Genomic DNA, 24,968 nt, shown 5'->3' with positions numbered 1-24,968 from the left:
CTACCAGATATTTGGCTTCACCTATGATCTGAAGTTATCTACAGTATGTTTTTCACTTCTTTTCTTACATGTAAATGTTGAATTTGGGAAACCCTGGGAGGTTTGTCATTAAAATCTTAGTTAATGCATTGATGTTTTGTGCTTCATTGCCTAGTAAAGTTGTTGTATGCAGTTGTCCTTAACTTTAGTTATTGAGTTTTTAAAATTCCGTATGGTAGCATCTACATTTTCGCCTTTAAATAATTTAACATTAAAATAGTATTTGAAGTGATCGTAATTTTTGGTTTGTTTCATTACTTTTCATTCTTTCCGCAAAAAATTCTTGTCAGGCATTTCGATCTTCAAATAAGGTTCTTGCCCTTCTAGCTTTACCCAACTTTATGTATCCAGAAATAGATGCTAGAACAGCATTATATGTTGGGATTGTCTCAATTCTGTAGCATGTACACATGCAAAAGGTATTTACAGAGAACTAACTCAAAGCAAAATGGATGCATAGCATGCCTAAAAGAACAAAATTCTCAATGGTACTTGTAAATTAAAGCAGAAATCAAGTTACTATGAAAGGTGTCTGAGATGTGTTCCAAGAGGTTCTGCAAAGGGCCTTTACCTGTAACACCTGCTTGAGTGTAAAAGCCTAAGTGCCTAACCAGGAAACCATTGTTATCCGCCCATTTGCTTGAGTGTAAAAGCCTAAGTGCCTAACCAAGAAACCATTGTTATCCGCCCATTTTTAATTTCTTTCACCTTTATATCTTCAAATGCCATAGGGTCCTAGCTTGGATAGATTCAGATTTCAGAGGATAAAAAGGATCGGAATACCTCCAGGATAATTTATATCACCTGGCAAGTAAATTCACAAAGGTTCTAATGCATTTGGTACCGTCAAAATCAAATTTTACAATGTTTCTAACATATTTTCATTCTTACACCCAACTAATTCGCTCCTTGTGTTCCTTTCTAACAAAGAAATCTTAATTCCTCAATGTTCGAAATTACGAATCTCACATGACATCAAAAGTATATACACACACACGCACGGAGTTTAAAAGTATTTATGCGCCTTAACGTGCACTAGTAAATTAAAGCCTTTTAAATTTTTATTATAATTCATAAATTGATGGATCCCACAACAAATTTTAATTTGCAAGAAAAATACTCTTTAAAATTTTCATTTGATCTCCTATTAATGAAAAAACCAGCCCTAATTTTTGTTTCGGAAAAAATTAAAACACCCCAAAATTCATTGATGGAGTTGCTCTAAGAGCATCCTTATCAGTTGGAGTTTATTCTCCAGTTTTTTGTGGGCCCCAGCTTCCACCTCATTATCCACTATCTCATTTAATCACAAAAACTCTTCTCCACACTAGTTTGAGTTATTTCTTAGTTTTTTGTGGACCCACCATTTTATCCCACTATATTTTAATTATTTCTTTATCTATTTTGTTTATAAATTTATAATTGTATTCAAAATAATTAAACAATACGTGCTATAATTGTAAAGTTGAAATTAATTAATAAAAAAGTAATTATAATTAATATGCTTAGCACCTAATTAATTAGAATGATAATTGAAACCAATTACTTAAAAATTAAACTACAAAGCGTTTTAGTAAAATAAATTACAAAGCAGTTAAAAATAAATTAAAGTACATAAAAATTAAAATAAAAAAGCGGTTAAATTAATTGCCGTTGTTGTTCCATATATGCTCAACCAAATCCGCACAAAGTTGATGATGCAATTGAGAGTCATGTAATTCGGTGTTTCTTTGTAAATATTGTTGAAACTCTTCGGTTGATCCTTGATATATAGGGGTAAAGGATGGAAATTGAACATTACCCGGAAGTTGGGCATTTTGTGAAAATTGAGAGTTTTGTACAAATTGAAAATTTGGTGGAAATTGAAAATTTGGGAGAAATTGGGAATTTTGGAACAATTGAGAATTTTTAGGGAATTGAGAATTTTGGGGGAATTGTGAATTTTGTGGAGATGGTTGAGGAGGAGGAAAATTGGATTGTGAATTTTGATTACTAGAGTTGCCTTGTTCCATTATGAAATGCAAAAAAAATTGATTTTAGATGTAGAAATTGAGAGAGTAATATGAATGAATTAAGAGTAGGATAGAATATTTAAAAAAAAAATTGAGTGTTAAAATGATATTTATAGGCAACATTATTATTATTATTATTATTATTATTATTATTATTATTATTATTTATAAAAATAGCCGTTGCCAGGCAACAGCCGGAAATATGGCCGTTGCCTGGCAACGACACTAATTTTGGTCGTTGCTAGCAACGGCCAGAATAATTAAATTGAGAGTGGCCGCCAGCTGGTGGCCACGCTCAATCGCCCAGCCGGGTGCGTGTGGCTGGATGGGCGACGAGACGCACATGCGTCTCACCCCTATTTATATATATTTTTTAAATTTCTCTGACAATATCCAAGCATTTGCAAGACCAAGCTTTGGGGATCTATCACTCTTTCAATTTGAATACAATAATACCACCTTTTGTGCCATTGTAGTTGGTATAGTTTGATTAAAAGTTTGGTAAATGTTTAAAAAATAATACTAATATCTTGTCATCATTCATTGTGAAAATGCTTCACTAACCTATTAAGTTTCAATTTAGGCTTTCAACTTATCCACGTTTCGATATAATAATAATTTAATATTAAATTGCACAGGATATGTTGAAAATATAAATAATTTTGCTTTTTAAGTTGTTGTCAAAGCGTGACCAACAAGTAGTATGTTTTAGCTTCACTGCTTAATTAGCTTGTTTGCCACAATGTTTGAATTTTTTACCACTTATATTAAAGGCATTTTTTGGTTTGGTTCATTTTTCCTGAAAATAAACATATTATTTGTTATAATAATAATAACAATAACAATAAGTGGTGTGGTGACGGGGGTGGGGGTAGTGGTGTAATGTAGTGGTAATAATAATCCAAAAATTAACTTGGAGAGATATGAGAGATGAGATAGACGGAAAAATAGAGAATTTGGAAAAATATTACGACTAAAAATCTAGGAAGACAATTTTTTTTTGGAATAAGACTCAAATTGGCCACTGAACGAAACCTGAAAGTGCAATTGGGCCACTGTACTAAAAATGATTGCAATTACACCATTCAACCAACTAAATGTGTCCAATTTCACCAGCTAGCCGGTAAACTCCCTTTCCTTCCGGTTACCTAGTGATGTAGATGCTGAGTTGGCAACTTTTTACCACTTCTTTTTCCTCTTTCTTCGTAATCTTGTGTCAACCCAATTGACCACCGCCATTTGAGCTATCTGCTTTATCAATTCAGGTTCACGGCTTATATACTCAACCCAGTTCCTCGGCGCCCGGCGACATCTAGCAAGGCCGCAACCGCCGGCGTTGGTTTCATGTTAGGGCTTTGTTCAGGGTCGACACCACGGCTTCTTTTGCGTTATTGTGTGTCTGGAATCATATGAGGCTATGATGGAAGCGTTGAAGAGTTTGAGCGCAGCGGTAGTGACATCATGAGTGGTGAGAGGATGCATGGTGGCCGCGACTGCACCGACGCTTAAAAATCCAAGAGGATGATAGGGAAATAAATGGAATTGGGCAGCAAAATCAAGGCCACGTCGTCCCCTTGGGAAACTCCCAATCAGTGGAGACCGGCGTCCATGGAGTTGACGAGAGAGCGCAACTCCGGGTAAGAAATTGAGAACCCAGACTGGGAATCGATGAGAGCAGAGAGGCCGGGTAGGAAATTGAGAAGAGGGTTCCTGTTCTTAGAGTTGTGGAGTAAAATTTCTTAGAGGGTCATCTGTAAAATTTCATATATATATATATATATATATATAAAGCTAGAACAAGCAGCTTTTTGGACGACCTTTCTCCTCCTCCGGCGATAGCAGCAGCGACAGCAAGCTCCGGCAGCAGCGGCAGCAAGCTCCGACTAATTTTCAGGCGACCTATGGTGCTTCCGGCGATTCTTGGGCGACGAAGATGATGTTGTGCATGTGATAAGAAGATGAGGATGAGGATGGTGTGAATCCGTGAACAAAAAGAATGGGATGAAGAAGATGATGATGATAATGGTCTTGCATCTGGGTGAGGAGATGATGATGGTACTGCGTTTGAGTGAGAAATGGAAGAAAAACACACGCTCGCTGGAAGAAAAGAAAACCAAGGAAAATAATAAGTATCACCACGTAATCATCCAGATCAGCAATCAACCGGAAGAAAAGGTTTGAAACCGATTACCAGGTAAAATTGAAGGTATTTGGGGCGTTGAGTGGAGTAATTGAACGTTTTTTTTAGTTCAGTGGTCTGATTGCACTTTGGCGTTACGTTCAGTGGCTAATTTGACCCTTCAAATTGGACCTTTTTTCCATTGGTTATAATAAACAATTTTTCTTTGACTTTATTCTCTTTGAACATCCAAATACGAGAAAATCTAAAAAATGACTCTCAGAAGTCATTTTCTTTGTTTCCAAACGTACTCTTAAAGAATCCTAATTCTACACAGAAATAGAATTATGATTAATGTTACAATTATATACACATTGATTGTTAAAGTGGTTACTCATATAAAAAAAATACGTTCGATTAGGATCTAAATCTACTCATATAAATTTTAAAATTTACATATTTTGATTTATAAATATAATTCTTTTAATTATTCATATTGTTGGAATTATAATTTTTTTGAATTATATATAATATTTTTGCAATTATAATATATATGAAACAAAATCTATACTATATATAAAAGTAAAATCCTCCTATTTCATTTCTTGTCCAAACTTTTGTAGTCAATTAACTAAATATTTTATTGGTCAAATAATTAATAAAACTTATTTGGTAAGAAAATGTAAAATGGAAATTAACTAATATCTATTAATGGGTAATATTATTTTTATATTCAGGTATTAACGTAATAACATAATACCGTGTAGAAAAAACATATTAATCTCTATTATATATAAAAGTAAAATCCTCCTATTTCATTTTTCCGTCCAAACTTTTGTAGTCAATTAATTAAATATTTTATTGGTCAAATAATTAATAAAACTTATTCGGTAAGAAAATGTAAAACTTGTGTTTGTTCAATAAGTGCTAAGCACTTAAACCCTTCATTGTGTTTTCTTTTCTTGTGTTAACCCATGTCATTTAACACTTAACCTTAGCCAAAATGTTTCCCTCCACCCTTGAGATAATAGGGCATTTGTTCTTTTTCATGGAAGAAATCTTTATTAGAGCTTGTTTCGTTAGCAATCCTCTTGATAATTTTGTCTAAGTGTGGGGGTCTTGAGAATAAGTTGTTTGTTGATTTGAAAAGAAAAGAAAAAGAAAAAACAATAATGATGTTGAGAAAAATTGAGAAAAAGTCATGTTGAAAAAGATGAAAACAAAAGAAGAAGTTGAATAAAAGTTTGAAATTTGTTTTGTAAGTTGTGCTCTACCCACCACTTTAGAGGTTTGTTTTGTCCTTAATTAAATTTTATTTGCTCCTTAGTTCATTCAAGTTATATCAACCTCAATGTGTTTACTAACAATAGCCGTCAGCGTAGGATTGCATAGTCTGTCCCAAGAGATCCAACGTATACCTCCACGGCTAACATTACCCAACTCCCACCAATACTTGTTCATAAGTCTCTCAAGGTGCACACAGAAAGTGGTTGGTAAGTAATACAAGCTCATTGTGTAAGTTGGTAAAGCCTGCGCAACACTCTTGATCAAAATCTCCTTCCTAGCTCGGGAAAGGATCTTTTTACGCCATAGATGAGCAATTCTTGATTAATTAAGTCCAACTTAGAAAGCTAAATCATTGGAATAATAATGTGCGAAGATTATTTAAACTATTAACTAAAAATGCAACTTGTGGTCCAACCCCGGCCCCACCTTAGAGACTAATGCAATTAAAGAAGCTGTCGTTGCATGGCATGGATTGGTGAAAAAAAAGAAAAAAAGAAAAAGAAAAGAAGAGGAAGTTGCAGATACATTTACTAATTACTACTGTTCTACTTCTTGAGCTGGTTAGGGGGGCTTTTGTTGATTGTTTTAACGTCTTGAATCAAAGTCATTTCTTGTAGCTACTTTTGCACTTAATCCAAATTACATTTTGCTTTTATTTCTCCTTCAAGCTAGACTTTGATCACCTCAGGGTAGAGGAGGGCAAATTATTATGCGGAGCGGTCCAAAACGATGTCGTTGAATTTTATGAGTTAGGATAATGCACATTATGAGTTAGAGTAATATACTTTATGTGTAAGAATAATGTACTGTGTTAGACTGATATACCTTATTTGTTAGAATAATGAAACTTTTGTGATAAGATAGTGGACAAAACCCACTTTTCTAACCAATGTGGAATAAAAGCTACTTTCAATACAGCTTTTCCACATTCAATTTCCGACTGATACTGTGAATAAAGAAACCAAGACTAAAACCCCAGAAGAAGAGGCTAAAGAAGATGANTTGATAAAGAAACCAAGACTAATGCTAGCAAAGAGACTGATACTGTTGATAAAGAAACCAAGACTAATGCTAGCAAAGAGACTGATACTGTTGATAAAGAAACCAAGACTAATGCTAGCAAAGAGACTGATACTGTTGATAAAGAAACCAAGACTAATGCTAGCAAAGAGACTGATACTGTTGATAAAGAAACCAAGACTAATGCTAGCAAAGAGACTGATACTGTTGATAAAGAAACCAAGACTAATGCTAGCAAAGAGACTGATACTGTTGATAAAGAAACCAAGACTAATGCTAGCAAAGAGACTGATACTGTTGATAAAGAAACCAAGACTAATGCTAGCAAAGAGACTGATACTGTTGATAAAGAAACCAAGACTAATGCTAGCAAAGAGACTGATACTGTTGATAAAGAAACCAAGACTAATGCTAGCAAAGAGACTGATACTGTTGATAAAGAAACCAAGACTAATGCTAGCAAAGAGACTGATACTGTTGATAAAGAAACCAAGACTAATGCTAGCAAAGAGACTGATACTGTTGATAAAGAAACCAAGACTAATGCTAGCAAAGAGACTGATACTGTTGATAAAGAAACCAAGACTAATGCTAGCAAAGAGACTGATACTGTTGATAAAGAAACCAAGACTAATGCTAGCAAAGAGACTGATACTGTTGATAAAGAAACCAAGACTAATGCTAGCAAAGAGACTGATACTGTTGATAAAGAAACCAAGACTAATGCTAGCAAAGAGACTGATACTGTTGATAAAGAAACCAAGACTAATGCTAGCAAAGAGACTGATACTGTTGATAAAGAAACCAAGACTAATGCTAGCAAAGAGACTGATACTGTTGATAAAGAAACCAAGACTAATGCTAGCAAAGAGACTGATACTGTTGATAAAGAAACCAAGACTAATGCTAGCAAAGAGACTGATACTGTGAATAAAGAAACGAAGCCTAATGCTAGCAAAGAGACTGATACTGTGAATAAAGAAACCAAGACTAAAACCCCAGAAGAAGAGGCTAAAGAAGATGAAGAGAAGGGGCTTGTTTTGATGCGTTATGCACACCAACCCGATTTTAAGCACGGCTTAATCAAAGGCTCTATGCGAACTCAAAGGCGTAAAATTGTTATTGAGAAACTGTTTCAAGCAAATGCACATTCCCCCCTTTTTTTTGACAGGATAAAAAAACAAAAACTTTTTTCTTTTGCTATCCCCCGCCCGGTTCAACTGAACCGAATTTTTAGAAATTGGTCGGCGGGAAAAGGGTTCAACTCAAATAGGTCTATTTTGAGAGCCAATTTCTCATTTACCCATTATTCATTTTGAGCGTACAATATATCAATCTCTTCGTCTAACTACGAAAAACCAGAATCCACTTTGACCCGACTCAAATCAAAAAGTGGACTACACATATATTTTTACCACAAAATGGTCACTTAAAATGCCATTTTATGCTATTTTTTCAACATCCTAATCATATGAGAACTACTTCCTAGGTGAGAACTTGTGAACAAATTCAAACCATTGATTTACAAGATTTGATAAATGGAAAATCAAGTAAAAATGAGCGGGGTCATTTTCAACTTCTGAACATTGGTCTAGAGTGAAACGACCAGCCTCTGAAGCCCACTCATTGACAAGCTACTAAAATCGAAACCCACCCCTACCTGTATAGGGTTTTGGCTGTGTTAACCTAGCAGACAAAGTTTATTTTGACGACTCTAACTATATTTGTTTATTCTTATAAATATATAAATTTTGATAATTTATTTAAAATTAAATTGAACTTTATATCCTATCTTAAAATAGTGGGGTACTTTAGTATGAAAAATATAATTTTAAACTTTGTATCACTATCACAATAGTTTAATAAACAATTTTAGAAAAAAATTAAAAAAATTTAAACTAATAATTAAGGATTATTCATCGAACAATTGAGATTAGAATACTCGTTATCTTAATACCAACACTAATCAAACTAGAAAGAGATATTCCTTATTAATTACTCCGTAGTTCAAGTTGATTTATATTTGGAAATTATATTCATGAGAAACCCAAAGAGCTATATATGTATGAATATTGTAATCCTAATCCCCATTAGTTAAGGAGTAATCTTGAAGGCTATTAAAGAAGCTGTAGAGCCAGCCATCCGCCATCGGCAGCACAAAGTCAGGCTAGAATATTGGATTTTCTTAAATCGAATTTTCTTGTTGGCTGGTAATATTCTTTCTCTTAATTTCATTCCTAATATTCAATTAAAACTTTTATAAACTTTTAAAGACTTTAAAAGTTTGATGGTATTCAATTTAGACTTACTCTTTAAAAGTCTACTCGTATTTGATTTAAACTTTACAAAAGTCTTTAAAAGCAATATAGTACTATACTGGTATTCAATTTAGACTTTTATAGAGTTTTTAAAAATCTATTGAACTTATTAACTTTCATAAATTCTATCAGAATAGGATTTTTGCAAATTTTTTCTCCACTAATATAAGTAAATGAAATCCAACCTTTCAAGTCCTCTATCTGAACCAAATAAACTTTTCATCGATTCTTATCAAATTTTACGGTGCGTTTAAAACCTTTCATCAACACTCATATACTTTTTTATTTTTTTTCTCTTTATTTTCATGCATATTTATAATAAAAAATCATAACAAAAAATTAATTATTTACGGCAAAAAGAAGTTGCTGCGAACAGAAGCTTGCTGTTCGCAGCCAGATGATATAACCCCCTAAATCGCTTCTAATATTCTAACAGGTTTTTAAAATGTTTAATACAATTTACATTAAAATATGGTAATTCAATTCTGAATAAAATATATTCTTCCTTACGTTCCTAATCGTAATATAATTCTAGATTAAATTAAAATTACTAATCGTAATAATCCAGTACATATATTTCCCTGCAATGCAATCTATATATACTATCTATACTATTAATAAAAACAATATCTTCAACTTTAACTTTCCGTCCAAAACATAGGTTTGCGTAATATTGTAAAATATGGTAATAAAATTCCTATTCGTAATACAATTGTACATTAAAATATGGTAATATAATTTTTAATCAAATATATGATTCCCTACGTTCCTATTCGTAATACAATTCTAGATTAAAATTACTAATCGTAATAATACAGTACATATATTTCTCTGCAATGCAATCTATCTATACTATTAATAAAAACAATATCCTCAACTTTTAACTTCCCGCCCAAAACACTCCTATACTATTAAGGTTTGTGTAATACTGTAAAATATGGTAATAGAATTCATATTCGTAATACAATTGTACATTAAAATATGGTAATACAATTCTTAATAAAATATAATCGTAATGATAGGCCAATTTTTTGTGTCTTTTCAAGTTCATTTTGGGAGTTGATTCGCAACCCCTGCACGCGAGAGAGAGTCTCTATGCTATACAATTCAATACGCCTTAAAAAGAGTCTTGTATAAGTATTTGTGCAAACCCACTTCCCAAACCAATGTGGGATAAAAGCTACTTGAAAGCTTTTTCTCTCCATTTTTCTAACTCAAATGGGTCAACTTTGAAAACCAATTTTTCATTCACCCATTAATTATCCGCTTTGAGCGTACAGTATATCAATCTTTTCATCTAACTACGAAGAATCCGAATCCACTTTGACCCGATCCAAATCGAAAGTGGACCCACATATATTTGTACCACAATATAGCCACTAAAATGTCATTTTATTTTTTTTTTCAACAGTTATTTGCCCAGAGAATATCAACGCTCTACGGTCAACCAACAATCAATCAACTTATTATCCCATTACTCCTAGGTAAATTTTCTCTAATATAGTTATACTTACTGAATATCAAAATGTAAGTGTTCTTCAAGATCTTGCAATAACTAACTGACAAGTAATTAAATTAATGATATATAATGCAATGCAAATTATCTACATATTGCATTTATACACTTACTTTAGAACACTGAATTTTTGTGATATTTGTTGCATGCAAGGAAGACTCTTGTTTATTTTGCCATTAAACATCCGTTAAAATCAGGACCAAATTAATCATTTTGCTATAGTCAAGGGACCAAATTGGTAATTTTGCTAGAGTCAAGGGACGATTTCAGTGAAAAATTAATTACTGATTTGGTCCCCTGACTATAGAAAATTTACCAATTTGGTCCCTTAACTATAGAAAAATTACCAATTTGGTACCGATTTAATGGATGTTTAACGGCAAAAATAAACAAAGGACCAAATTGGTTAAAATTTTCATAGTCGAGAAACTTAATTGGGCACAAAAAATTATCGATGACCAAATTGGTAATTTCGCAATAGTCGATGGACCATTTCGGTAATAAACCCCATTAAATTTATTAATAAGTTACTTTATTTATTATGCACCATTTAACTAATTAAATGTTGCTCTTTGTTTAAAAATCTCTCCATCTACCATATAAATCTATACTTCTCTCTCTCTCTCTCTCTCTCTCTCTCTCTCTCTCTCTCTCTCTCTCTCTCTCTCTCTCTCTCTCTCTCTCTCTCTCTCTCTCTCTCTCTCTCTCTCTCTCTCTCTCTCTCTCTCTCTCTCTCTCTCTCTCTCTCTCTCTCTCTCTCTCTCTCTCTCTCTCTCTCTCTCTCTCTCTCTCTCTCTCTCTCTCTCTCTCTCTCTCTCTCTCTCTCTCTCTCTCTCTCTCTCTCTCTCTCTCTCTCTCTCTCTCTCTCTCTCTCTCTCTCTCTCTCTCTCTCTCTCTCTCTCTCTCTCTCTCTCTCTCTCTCTCTCTCTCTCTCTCTCTCTCTCTCTCTCTCTCTCTCTCTCTCTCTCTCTCTCTCTCTCTCTCTCTCTCTCTCTCTCTCTCTCTCTCTCTCTCTCTCTCTCTCTCTCTCTCTCTCTCTCTCTCTCTCTCTCTCTCTCTCTCTCTCTCTCTCTCTCTCTCTCTCTCTCTCTCTCTCTCTCTCTCTCTCTCTCTCTCTCTCTCTCTCTCTCTCTCTCTCTCTCTCTCTCTCTCTCTCTCTCTCTCTCTCTCTCTCTCTCTCTCTCTCTCTCTCTCTCTCTCTCTCTCTCTCTCTCTCTCTCTCTCTCTCTCTCTCTCTCTCTCTCTCTCTCTCTCTCTCTCTCTCTCTCTCTCTCTCTCTCTCTCTCTCTCTCTCTCTCTCTCTCTCTCTCTCTCTCTCTCTCTATATATATATATATATATATATATATATATATATATATATATATATATATATATAAAAGTAAAATCCCCCTATTTCATTTTTCCCTCTCTCTCTCTCTCTCTATATATATATATATATATATATATATATATATATATATATATATATATATATAAAAGTAAAATCCCCCTATTTCATTTTTCCCTCTCTCTCTCTCTCTCTATATATATATATATAAGTAAAATCCCCCTATTTCATTTTTCCGGCCAAACTTTTGTAGTCAATTAATTAAATATTTTATTGGTCAAATAATTAATAAAGCTTATTTTATATGAAAAAATAATTTATTAATTATTATTTACACCAATAATAATAATAATAATAATCGAACCTAAGACTTTTCATATAGAAATTAATTAGTAAGTTAAAAGTTAACGGAATATTCTGTTACTAAAATTTATATTAACCGAATGTGGGGTTATATATATATATATATATATATATATATATATATATATATATATATATATATATATATATATATATATGTATGTATATCGTAATCCTAATCCCCATTAGTTAAGGACTAAGAAGCTGAGTAATATTCCTTCATCAAATAAGCTATATATACAGCTATTAAAGAAGCTGTAGAACCAGCCATTCGCAAAGCACAAAGTCGATCATATCAGTCCAGAACCTTAGATTTCTTGTTGGCCGGTAATATTCCTTCACTTAATTTCATTCTTAATATTCTATCAATATTTTTGTAAACTTTTAAAGATTTTTAGAGACTTTAAAAGTTTGATGATACTCTTAAAAAGTCTACTCTAATTAGATTTAAACTTTTCAAGTATTTAAAAAGTATATTAGTATTCAATTCAGATTTTTATAGAGTTTTTAAAAATTTACTGATATTCACAAAACTTATATATGAACTTTCATAAATTATATCATAATAGAATTTTTACAAACCTTTTCTCCACTTGATATCCAACCCTTCAAACTTTTCTTCTCTACAAACGGTTTTCCTCTATCAGACCAACTTTTTATCAATTCTTATCAAATTTTATGGCGTGTTTCAAGCCTTTCGTCAAACCGCATATACTTTTTATTTTTCTCTTTATTTTCATGCATATTTATAATAAAAATTCATATTAAAAAATTATTACAAAAAACAATTATTTACAGCAAAAAGAAGTTGCTGCTGTCAACTAGATCTGCTGCTAACAGCAGCATCTTGCTGTTGTTTACAGTCAGATGATATAACCCCTAAATTGCTTCTAATATTCTAACATGTTTTTAAAATGTTTAGTTTCATTGCAATGCTCATTATCATGTGCATGTGTTGTTTGATTAACCTGTAAAGACTAGTTCCGTACAATTTTTTATGAAAATTTATGGTATACTTTTTGTTCAATTCATGCAGGCCGGCCGGACGTATTTCAAAAATAGACTCCATAACTACTAGCTAGGCCGGACGTATTTCAAAAATAGACTCCATAACTACTAGCTATCAATTGAGAGCTATGGAGTTGATTGGTGACGATGCCAAAACCAATGTTAGTTTCCCCCTACCGCTTGGTGACGATGCCAAAACCAATGTTAGTTTCCCCCTACCGCAATCGCACCCTTGGCTCTTGTTTTATCAAAATAAACAAGGTACACAATACAGTATTACACAACAACGTCATTACAAGATTGATTGTTCCTTCATGTACAACAAGTATGAGAAGGCTCACGCGTGTAAGGATGGATGGATGGTGCTACACGATAGCGACGACACTTTTGATGTCATACTTTTCAATGTTTATTCACATGAAAAGAGGCAGCTTCCAAAATTGAAATCAGTCACGCATCTTGCTTACCTTTCTTCTAGTCCTCATGATCCTTCTTGTTATGTTGTATTAATTCAAGAGCATGGCGACTTTGAAATGTTTTTCAATTTTTGCAAGATCGGCGGTGAACATGCATTTGTGAAGCAGTTATGTCGTAATAGTGTAATACAATCATTCACAAGTTTTGGTGGAAATTTGTATGGATTGAAGAAATATTCCACCACATTAGTACGTGTAGAATTCAATGATCAAAGTGCACAATTCGAAGAAGTGATTGGTGGTGATTTATTTAATGAGCCATCTTCAAGACCAAAATGGAGTGGTTTGTACGCTATTGGTTATATTACAGAAAATTGTGGTGAAATCCTATTAGTTACCAAAATTTACTTTGCAAAAAGACATTGGCAGGTAGAAAATATACGAGTCTTTATAGCGGATTTGTGCGCAAGAAAATGGGTGGAGATGGAAAGTATAGGAGAACACACCATTTTTTAAGGATTTGTTGGATGCATATTTTGCATTAATAGCAATAATGCAAATGTGAGAAATAACTACATATACTTCATTGAAGAAAATGACAGAAACATCTATGTTTTTTATTTGGAAGATATGAGTGTCTCCATCAACCTTCCTTGCCCTCATGTAGGCAAGAAAAGTATTATATCACGATGGATACTGTGATTTGGTTAGTTGTTATATATATATATATATATATATATATATAAATTCAAATATTGAATACTAATTAAATTTATATTTTCGGTTTGTATTTTATATGAGGACAAGGTGAAACATATTGAATAAGAAATATGCATATTTTTTTAGTTGTTTCATACACTCATTTTCTAAGGCTTACTTTCAAGATTTTCAAAAAAATCATCATCTAATGTTACATGTAATAGGCCTAAATGCTTTGTTTCAATTCATCCATATATAAGCATTTCAAAGTTACATACAAATCAATATAAAATTACATGCTACCTGCATATATAGAACAATTTGCATTTCCCTAGTTAGCTAGTTAAAACATACTACGGAGTACTACTTAGCTTGTTGGTCACACTTTTACAACTTAAAAAGCAAAATTATTAATCATATTTTTAACATATCCAGTACAATTGAATATTGAATTTATATCAAAACGTGGATAAGTTGAAAACCTAAATTGGGTGGAACTTAATTAATAGGTCAGTGAAGCATTTTCACAATGAATGATGACTAATAGGTCAGTGAATTGAAGCATAGAATACTTGACACAAGACAGGAAAAAGATAAACAGTATAAAGAAACTTACAAATGTCTTACTTGAATGCAGGCTTCAATGTAGCCATTTCATATATACACAAAAAGATGTTATTGATATCAATGCATAAAAATAGTACTCCGTATGTATGTGTATGCCAAATTAAATTCATATCGATTCAAACATAAACCTAGCTACAACGTAACTCTTGCATTATATATATGTATAGTACTTAAAGAGGAATTGAAGCAAGCTCATAAGAACAGAACTCCTCAACATCTTGGCAATTCCAAAATCACCTGCATGCATAGCTTCTATAAACACTACGTTTATGATTGAAGTTAGAAACAAAGAACTCTGATCTTAACAAATTTTCAACAGAGTTCTACTATACATACTCCTAAATTCTACTCCCTTCACTAGTACAAAAAGGGGCATTTGCGTCTGGAGTTTTGGACTTTTTGCGTCTGGAGTACACCAGACGCATATTCCGTAGACGCAACTATCTGCGTCCGGTGTAGTCCCAGCCGCAAATAGTCACCAGCTGTCCGGAACTGGACGCAGCTGGTCATTTATATATTTTTTTAATTAAGCAGCTGCGTCCGGAAAGCTGGTAATTTTTTATTTTTTTTTTAAAGAGATTATCTGCGTCTGGAATTGGGCTTCCCAGTTCCAGACGCAGATAGTCATTATTATTATAAAACAAATAAAATTATTTGATAAAAATTTAAATTGATAATAATAATAAATACAATTTTTTTCCTGTACAAAATTGATAGTCATTACACATTAAATCCACAAAAACCTCAATGAATAATCCACAAGAAGCATACATAATAAAGATATTGCAGTGTCAAGCTTAGGAAAGAAAATATTTTCACTCCTTGAAATGCAAATGTTACACATAATAGGTATTAGCACAATATTATGTTAAAAATTATAATCATAAAAGGCATACCTCCCTTCTCATCTAAATCATCCTTTTTTATTTTTCTATATACGCCATTGTTCATCACCTTAACCAAGTTAGTTCATTGTTATTGTAAATAGAAGATAAATTAAGATCAGCAAATATCCTTAGATGCATGCCTGCAAATACCAAATACAAATACTATATCAAGAAGCAGTTCTAATCCCTAAGAAAATGTGAGCAATTTATAAGTCAAAACAATTTATGAATTCGCAGTGGATAGTATTAGTATAAGATGAAAAATCCCATCTCACCTCTGACAATGCAGCAGCTACAAAGTCATTGACACGCTCTAGGACATTGTAATCAAACAGATTGGTATCGTCCTCCAGTTGGCAAAAGAAAGATACCATCATTATCTAAAGCAAGCAAAAGATCAAGAGCCTAGTGTACAATTCTTTTAATCATTTACCTGAACAACAGGAGAGTCATCGTTGACTTCAAAATAGAAACCACTTGGAGGCTCATAATTCTCAGGAAATGCACCAGCAAAAATCTGAAGAATGAGAAGCACAAAAGAGGAAAAGGGTGAGACATAATTTGTCAGTAACAAACAAAAAACTTTAATAGTAGAGTAGAAATTACTACCTAGTCTAATGTAATATCTAGAAATTACAAATTCACAACAAAAAAACTATACCTGTGAGGAGGTGCCCAAACTTTTAGAAGCCCTCCAGACAACCTCAAGACTCTTCTAACCTTTCCGCTTTGCTCTGTCTTGGTAGTCAATTCGCCCAAAATAAAGAGAGTCAAATCCAACCTAACAGGCCAAGGCAAAAAGTGAGTTTGATTGGTTGTTGTGGTTCATGTGAGGAAAGGTTCCAATACTAATCAATTAATAAACTTGAGGTTTTATATCTTCTTTCAACCAAACAGCATTCAAGAAACTCATTCATTTATGGGTTTCGAATAGAGTGCAAGTGTGAGTTAGCAATCAGGAAAGGTTACAAATTTATGCAATAGCGAAAAGTCACTAGCCATCATAGCCTATGAGGGTATCCACAGACACAGCAAAGAACATATTACAATCTCGGTTTTCATAGTTTTCCAGTCAATCTCCTTATCCTGTTTTTGTTGAACCACATTGAATGGTATATACCCAGTCATAATCTATTGACAACAATTTTAATACATGATAGATGCATTAATTACCAACCTGCATTCCTTCTGCCCTGCTGATTCCAACACCAATATCGGCTTCCTGAATCATTCAAACATCATTTGCACCATCACCAATTGCTAAGGTGGTTTTTCCGGTTCCCTCTTTTACTAATCTTGCCACCTGTACAACCCAATAAATTTAGACTAGTAGAGAGAGGGAAAGACCATAAAATATCATCAGAATAATATTTGAGACATATTACCAGAGCCTTCTGCTTTTGAGAGACTCGGCAACAAATTACAGATGCACAATCAACTGCTAAGTTCAAAATTTTCTGCTTCATATCATCCTCCAAGGCATAACATAGAGTTTTCCCATCAATGATCAATGCAAATGCAGCATGAGGGTCCTTTTCCAGCTTGACCATTTCAGAACCACTTGTGATTTGCATCGAAATACTCTTCTTTACAGCCTGGAGTGACAAAAAGCAAAGTATAAAACCTCTCCCAAAGAGTTGTAGACACATTTGTTAAATAATACCTCTCTGGAATACACTTGTTTTGCCGTTGATACATTTATGAGCTTGACATTGATACATTGTATTATGATCGAGTATGCACTTCCTTTCAAGTGAAATACACTTGTTTTGCCGTCTTAATGATTTTTGTTTCACAGATTTTAAGGTACATAACCCTTGGCTGTTAAATATGCAGGTAGACAGTAGACTGGTTAAACAAATTTATTTTAGACATGTGGCCTTTTTACAACATTAAGTATTGCAGGACTGAAAGAAAAAGAACAACTGAAAACTATATAGGAAATGAGGGACCTTAAATCTGAAGCCAAATTATAAAGTAATAGAAAAATTGTATAGACCAACTAATAAACCTTGAACCACCAAAGCTTGGGAGTTACCTCTAGTCTTCTGATTCTAACTATAGGCATTAAAGTTTCTTAAATTCTAGTCTCTATTATGGAAGAGCCCTTTTGACACTGCAAAGTTCACAAACATAATTTACACACTAAGCATGTAAAGTAATTAAAGAACAACAGAGTTTCAACATAGAAGTAAATTGGTTGCCCTTTCAATTCCTTTATTCACTTATTATCTCTGCCATCTGCACAACCAGAATGAACTAACTAAAAAAATCAATAGTAAATTAAGAAGAAAGAAGTATTCACAAACCTCAACAATGAGCTGCACATTAGCATAGTTGTTGTTGTTTGTCCCCCCAGGAACCTCTACAAATTGTCAAATCAAAATCTATATTATAATATGGAAATGATAAAATAAAGAAAGGAAAGAAAATACTATATAGAATAAATGAACTATCATGTAAGTGCTATTCTAAAATGCCTATCCTTAGGAGCCAAGTTTTTTCCTTACTAAAAACTTAGCAACCATCAAATGAAGGTTTATTGTGAATAAGTATTAACCTAGCTAAATTAATTTCATGTGCTTTGAGCCAATGTTTAAACAATGACATACATTATAACCACTATGAAGAAAGATATCCATTGTCAGTACTAAAAGAGCCACACTAACCTAGAAGATGAAGCAAGAACAAATCAAACCACTCTCTATTAAAGAATCTGAAACATGGCATGTCAACCGCTATAGTAAATTTGCAAATACTAAAAGATGCAAATCATATTCAACATAGTACCAATTACCAAATCAACAAATTAGCATGTCTGAAGTTATAAAGTATTTGCATGTATGAAACACATTATTTCCTGCAGTGTAATTACCATCTTACCAAATTGATAAATTACCTTAGAAAACGCATGTTCATGCAACTACCTTATATCTCAGAACAATAAGAAATATGAAAAATAATCAACTAAAATAAAATATTTAGAAAGGTATTGTGAACAGACAAATTGCTTTAAAAATCAAAAGATAGTAACCAAGCAGAGGATTCACACCTCAGCAAAATTCCTTTGAGCAACAAAGCCAGCATAAAAACATCTCCGTAGCAGTCTATCACAAAAAAGATATCAGAGTGCATTATTGAACAAATAAAACTTTCACCTCTACAGCATTCTTATTTTCTGTAATTTAATCATGGATTACATGAAACAGCAGGAAATAAGAAATATGAAAAATAAAACTTAGAAACTATGCGAGCCTAGGTCAGACCACCACCAAGAACTACCAGCAACAAAAGTACCTAGGTCAGACCACCACCAAGAACTACCAGCAACAAAAGTAAAAGAAGCAGCAGCTCATTACCTGAGACCCCGGGCGAGTAGCGGGGGAGGGCGACCGGCGGCGATGTGGTGCGGCAGTTGCGTCCGGCGGCGAGGTGGTGCGACAGTTGCGTCCGGCGGTGAGGAGAGCAGCGGCGTCGCGGCGGCGGCTTGGCGTGAGGCGGAGGCTGTTGACGGCGGCGGGGCGTGAGTCGGAAGCTGCGGACGGCTGCGGTGGCGGCGGTGGCTGCGGTGGCGGCGGTGGCGGCGGTAATGGCTGTGTGGGGAAGGTGCGGCGATGGAGTTTGAAGATCCTTCAGATCCTATCTTCTGTATCCTATCTTAAAATAGTAGGGTACTTTGGTATTAACAATATAATTTTAAATTTTGTATCACTATCAACAGTAGTTTAATAAATAATTTTTTTAAAATTTTAATGAAATTTAAACTAATAATTAAGGATTATTCCTTGAACAATTGGGATTAGAATACTCCTTATTTGAATACCAACACTAATCAAATTAGAAAGAGACATTCCTTATTAATTAGTTCTAAGTTGGTTCATATTTGGATATTATATTTCTGAGAAGCCCAAAGAACTATATATGTTATTTTAACCATATATATATATATATATATATATATATATATATATATAATATCGTAATCCTAATCCCCATTAGTTAAGGACTAAGAATCTGAGTAATATTCCTTCATCAAATAAGCTATATATACAGCTATTAAAGAAGATGTAGAACCAGCCATTCGCAAAGCACAAAGTCAATCATATCAGTCCAGAACCTTGGATTTCTTGTTGGCCGGTAATATTCCTTCACTTAATTTCATTCTTAATATTCTATCAATATTTTTATAAATTTTTAAAGATTTTTAGAGACTTTAAAAGTTTGATGATACTCTTAAAAAGTCTACTCTAATTAGATTTAAACTTTTCAAGTATTTAAAAAGTATATTAGTATTCAATTCAGATTTTTATAGAGTTTTTAAAAATTTACTGATATTCACAAAACTTATATATGAACTTTCATAAATTATATCATAATAGAATTTTTACAAACCTTTTCTCCACTTGATATCCAACCCTTCAAACTTTTCTTCTCTACAAACGGTTTTCCTCTATCAGACCAACTTTTTATCAATTCTTATCAAATTTTATGGTGTGTTTCAAGCCTTTCGTCAATCCTCATATACTTTTTATTTTCTCTTTATTTTCATGCATATTTATAATAAAAATTCATATTAAAAAATTATTACAAAAAACAATTATTTACAGCAAAAAGAAGTTGCTGCTGTCAACTAGATCTGCTGCTAACAGCAGCATCTTGCTGTTGTTTGCAGTCAGATGATATAACTCCTAAATTGCTTCTAATATTCTAACATGTTTTTAAAATGTTTAATTTCATTGCAATGCTCATTATCATGTGCATGTGTTGTTTGATTAACCTGTAAAGACTAGTTCCGTACAATTTTTTATGAAAATTTATGGTATACTTTTTGTTCAGTTCATGCAGGCCGGACGTATTTCAAAAATAGACTCCATAACTACTAGCTATCAATTGAGAGCTATGGAGTTGATTGGTGACGATGCCAAAACCAATGTTAGTTTCCCCCTACCGCAATCGCACCCTTGGCTCTTGTTTTATCAAAATAAACAAGGTACACAATACAGTATCACACAACAACGTCATTACAAGATTGATTGTTCCTTCATGTACAACAAGTATGAGAAGGCTCACGCATGTAATGATGGATGGATGGTGTTACACGATAGCGACGACACTTTTGATGTCATACTTTTCAATGTTTATTCACATGAAAAGAGGCAGCTTCCAAAATTGAAATCAGTCACGCATCTTGCTTACCTTTCTTCTAGTCCTCATGATCCTTCTTGTTATGTTGTATTAATTCAAGAGCATGGCGACTTTGACATGTTTTTCAATTTTTGCAAGATCGGCGGTGAACATGCATTTGTGAAGCAGTTATGTCGTAATAGTGTAATACAATCATTCACAAGTTTTTGTGGAAATTTGTATGGATTGAAGAAATATTCCACCACATTAGTACGTGTAGAATTCAATGATCAAAGTGCACAATTCGAAGAAGTGATTGGTGGTGATTTATTTAATGAGCCATCTTCAAGACCAAAATGGAGTGGTTTGTATGCTATTGGTTATATTACAGAAAATTGTGGTGAAATCCTATTAGTTACCAAAATTTACTTTGCAAAAAGACATTGGCAGGTAGAAAATATACGAGTCTTTAGAGCGGATTTGTGCGCAAGAAAATGGGTGGAGATGGAAAGTATAGGAGAACGCACCATTTTTTTAGGATCTGTCGGAGGCATATTTTGCATTAATAGCAATAATGCAAATGTGAGAAATAACTGCATATACTTCATTGAAGAAAATGACAGAAACATCTATGTTTTTGATTTGGAAGATATGAGTGTCTCCATCAACCTTCCTTGCCCTCATGTAGGCAAGAAAAGTATTATATCACGATGGATACTGTGATTTGGTTAGTTGTTATATATATATATATTAATTCAAATATTGAATACTAATTAAATTTATATTTTCGGTTTGTATTTTATATGAGGACAAGGTGAAACATATTGAATAAGAAATATGCATATTTTTTTAGTTGTTTCATACACTCATTTTCTAAGGCTTACTTTCAAGATTTTCAAAAAAATCATCATCTAATGTTACATGTAATAGGCCTAAATGCTTTGTTTCAATTCATCCATATATAAGCATTTCAAAGTTACATACAAATCAATATAAAATTACATGTTATCTGCATATATAGAACAATTTGCATTTCCCTAGCTAGCTAGTTAAAACATACTATGGAGTACTACTTATTCTGTTGGTCACACTTTTACAACTTAAAAAGCAAAATTATTAATCATATTTTTAACATATCCAGTACAATTGAATATTGAATTTATATCAAAACATGGATAAGTAAATTAAGTTATAAACAAATTGCATGCCTGAATCTCATCAATAACAGCACATCCATAGTTGGAAGTCACATCAGCCATTTCTACAGTAACAGCCATATGCTTTGCACCATCAACTTCCTCCCTTTCTTGCCCAGTCATAAGGTCACAAGGAACTTTTGCCACCTCCCATGCCAACAGCCTCAATGGTCCACAATAAATACCTGTAGATTAATTTGAATTGGTTATCTTATATGAATTAACTTGACTATACAAAGACCAAGAAAATATAAACAATGGAATTATGATAATAATAATAGCATTTTGAATTTACTAGAAGAACTTGACTGGAGTTGTTTGAGGGCATGATGTGTTTTACCACTGTTTGTTGGACTCACATGTAAAACAACATTCCGCTTTTTCCTTCGTGCAATTGGGTACCATGTGTGAGGACGACTAGTACCATAATGAAAGAAAATATAAGCATTATAAATATTGCAGTTCATCAAAGGGGGAGAATAAACAAGCACTGTAATATATATTTCATACGTAAGGTCTGTAAAATCCACTTTCTTTGTGCCAGTTAAACTGCTCCACTGCCTTGAACAATTACAAACACCATGAGGAAATTTATGTTTTATATCCAAAGAAAGCGAATATAACTCGAACATTATCTGTCCAACAGAAAAGAGAAACAACTTCAGCAACAGATGGGGGGAAGAAGGTGGCAAAGAAATCATTCAACATATTGAGTATATTAGTAACATTAGCTTTGAGCATATGATATACATGCTCCAACTTAAGGGAGAGTGTTGAAAGTATACCCTATAAGTTACCTATATGTATAGGGGCATGTTAGCATTTGTAACGATAAAGAAAATCAGTACAATATTCTCCTTTTTCCTATGTTCAATGAAACTAATTGAATAAGTCACATGAAATATGAAGCTTTTAATATTGATTCATGGTTTTTGGAAGTGGAAGTGATTTGGTAATTAAAAATATGAAGCAAAGGAGAACTAATTTCTCATTTAGCCCTATTGTGGAAGTGTTGATTATACTACTCTGACAATATGTTGATTATGTTCCACTTCCATTCTCTTATAATGGTGGATATAATATAATATGGTAAATAACCGCCTCCCACCCTTTCTTTCACTCCCCTTCATCCTAGCCCTTGGCATACCAACCCAATACAATCTACAAGACCACATGGAAAAAGAAAATTATAAACACACCATAAAAATTACCATATCCCAAACATATACTCCAGATTTGTCAGCTTACATCAATAACAATGCATTTCACTACCCCTTGAACATGAGACTGAATTACAAAGCTAAATCAAGGATCAATTTGCATTCACCATAAATTCAATTAAAACACTGAAGTTTATATATGATCATAAACAGGCCCAAATTATACCTCTATCTTTTACCAATTTTTTTTCATTCCTTGTCAATTTTGCAAACCAAATCTGCTGTCAGTAATATAAGGTAAGTGAACTCTGCAGCAGTTATAAAATAAATAAATAAATAATGATGAATAAAGCTGATTACCAAGCCACCATCCCTGGACTACAATATCACCAAAATATACCATCCCTTGGGGTACAATAGGGCGCCATATAGATAATCTCTTTCTTGATCCTGAACCCTGATTCCACCAGATTAACCTAAAAGTTGCAACAGCTTCAAACCTCCTACAAGAGTTTACAGAGGATGATAACTCTTGCTGGAGAGTATTACGGTGACTAGATGGGGCACCATTTTCTGAACTTTCTAACATAAAAATTCAAGCCAGTACTACTTAGTAACATCACAATTCAAAAACCTAGGGCAAAAACAAAATTAGGGAAATTAGGGGACATGTTTTCAAAAAAAAAAAAAAGGGGACCAGCGATTAGGCAAAAACAAAAACCTGGTGAAGACGGAGAGGGCTCACGGCCGGCAACTGAGGCGGGTTGAGGGTGAATACGGAGACCGGGAAGCTGGTGGCTGGTGGGCGGTGGCGTCGTGGCGAGGCAGAGGCAGAGGCAGAGGCGCAGGCGCAAATATCGGTTGTAGGGCATAAACCCTAAACATTTGTTAAAGGTAGAGGAGGTGCGGCGGTGAGGCGGTGCGGCTGTCCGGCGGCGCGGCTTTGCGGCTGTGCTGCTGTCCGGCGGAGAGATGAAGAAGAAAGGAGGATGTAGGCGTTGGTAGTCATAAAACCGACGTCTATCTTGTCAGATTTTTTTTTTTTAAATTCTTATTAAAGCTTTAATCATTTCAAAAAATTAAATTAAATTAAACTATATACGACGTCGGTTTTATACCTAATCGACGTTGTATATGATTTAAAAAAATCTTTTTAAAAATTAAATACATACGGCGTCGGTTATTTAATTAACCGATGCCGTATGGTATTTTTTTTTTAATTTTTTTTTTTGCGTAAGACATACGGCTAAATAACCGATGTCGTATGTTATTTTCATTTTTTTTTTTCGGGTAAGACATACGGCATCGGTTATTTAATTAACCGACGTCGTATGTTATTTTCTTTTTTTATTTATTTTCGTGTAAGACATACGGCATCGGTTATTTAATTAACCGACGTCGTATGTTATTATTTAACTTTTAATGTCGGTTTTTCAAAAAAACCGACGTTATATGTCCAACGTTGTATGTTGTTTCTGTAGTAGTGGAATGGTTTTCAAAAAAAAAATAATTGGTATGAATGAGGCCTTTTGTGTTCTTTGAATATGTGGGAGCTGAGGCAAACATAACATGATTTAGAAAATTGCTAGTTATTGATATTTAAAATTAAATGATTAACATAAAATTCAAAAATCAATTTCAAAATTTAAAATTTTTAACGTATCAAAATGTTTTAACACTGAGTTACGTTGCATGATTGCATGTTGACAAACTATATTAGATTTGAAGTATTTCATCTAGGGTTCACAGTACAGTATTTGAAATATAATTTGAGTTTTTTTTATTTTTTTATTTTTTGAGATTTTAAATCCTAAACATAATAGTATTTGGAGTGTAGTTTGCGTTTT

General features: G+C 33.3%; 1 protein-coding gene across 1 annotated transcript; it reads right to left on the bottom strand.

The window, feature by feature from the left end:
* Positions 1–17,426: 17,426 nt before the first annotated feature.
* LOC116005669 lies at positions 17,427–24,065 on the bottom strand. Its single transcript, XM_031245912.1, has 11 exons — positions 23,843–24,065; positions 23,507–23,703; positions 22,302–22,356; positions 21,974–22,146; positions 20,289–20,348; positions 20,034–20,091; positions 19,001–19,298; positions 18,694–18,748; positions 17,951–18,006; positions 17,680–17,757; positions 17,427–17,462 (listed from the first exon to the last, which is right to left on the bottom strand). The coding sequence occupies exons 1-10, from the start codon at positions 23,991–23,993 to the stop codon at positions 17,736–17,738; spliced, it is 1,125 nt and encodes a 374-aa protein (XP_031101772.1). The 5' UTR covers positions 23,994–24,065; the 3' UTR covers positions 17,427–17,462; positions 17,680–17,735.
* Between the last annotated feature and the right edge of the window lie 903 nt (positions 24,066–24,968).

This window comes from Ipomoea triloba, chromosome 15 (genome assembly GCF_003576645.1).
Source record: "Ipomoea triloba cultivar NCNSP0323 chromosome 15, ASM357664v1".
NCBI classification, from domain to species: Eukaryota; Viridiplantae; Streptophyta; class Magnoliopsida; order Solanales; family Convolvulaceae; genus Ipomoea; species Ipomoea triloba.
The sequence above is the reverse complement of the archived record's forward strand: the minus strand, read 5'-3'. Positions and strand labels throughout refer to the sequence as shown.

What these genes read in the sequence shown, in the direction of transcription:
- LOC116005669 (XM_031245912.1), bottom strand. Translation starts at nt 23,993, where the DNA reads ATGCCCTACAACCGATATTTGCGCCTGCGCCTCTGCCTCTGCCTCTGC. An exon ending in CTGTTATTGATGAGATTCAG is followed by an intron (nt 20,349 to 21,973) that starts GCATGCAATTTG and finishes AAAACATGTTAG; the next exon opens with AATATTAGAAGCAATTTAGG. An exon ending in ATGTGCAGCTCATTGTTGAG is followed by an intron (nt 17,758 to 17,950) that starts GTTTGTGAATAC and finishes TGAACTTTGCAG; the next exon opens with TGTCAAAAGGGCTCTTCCAT.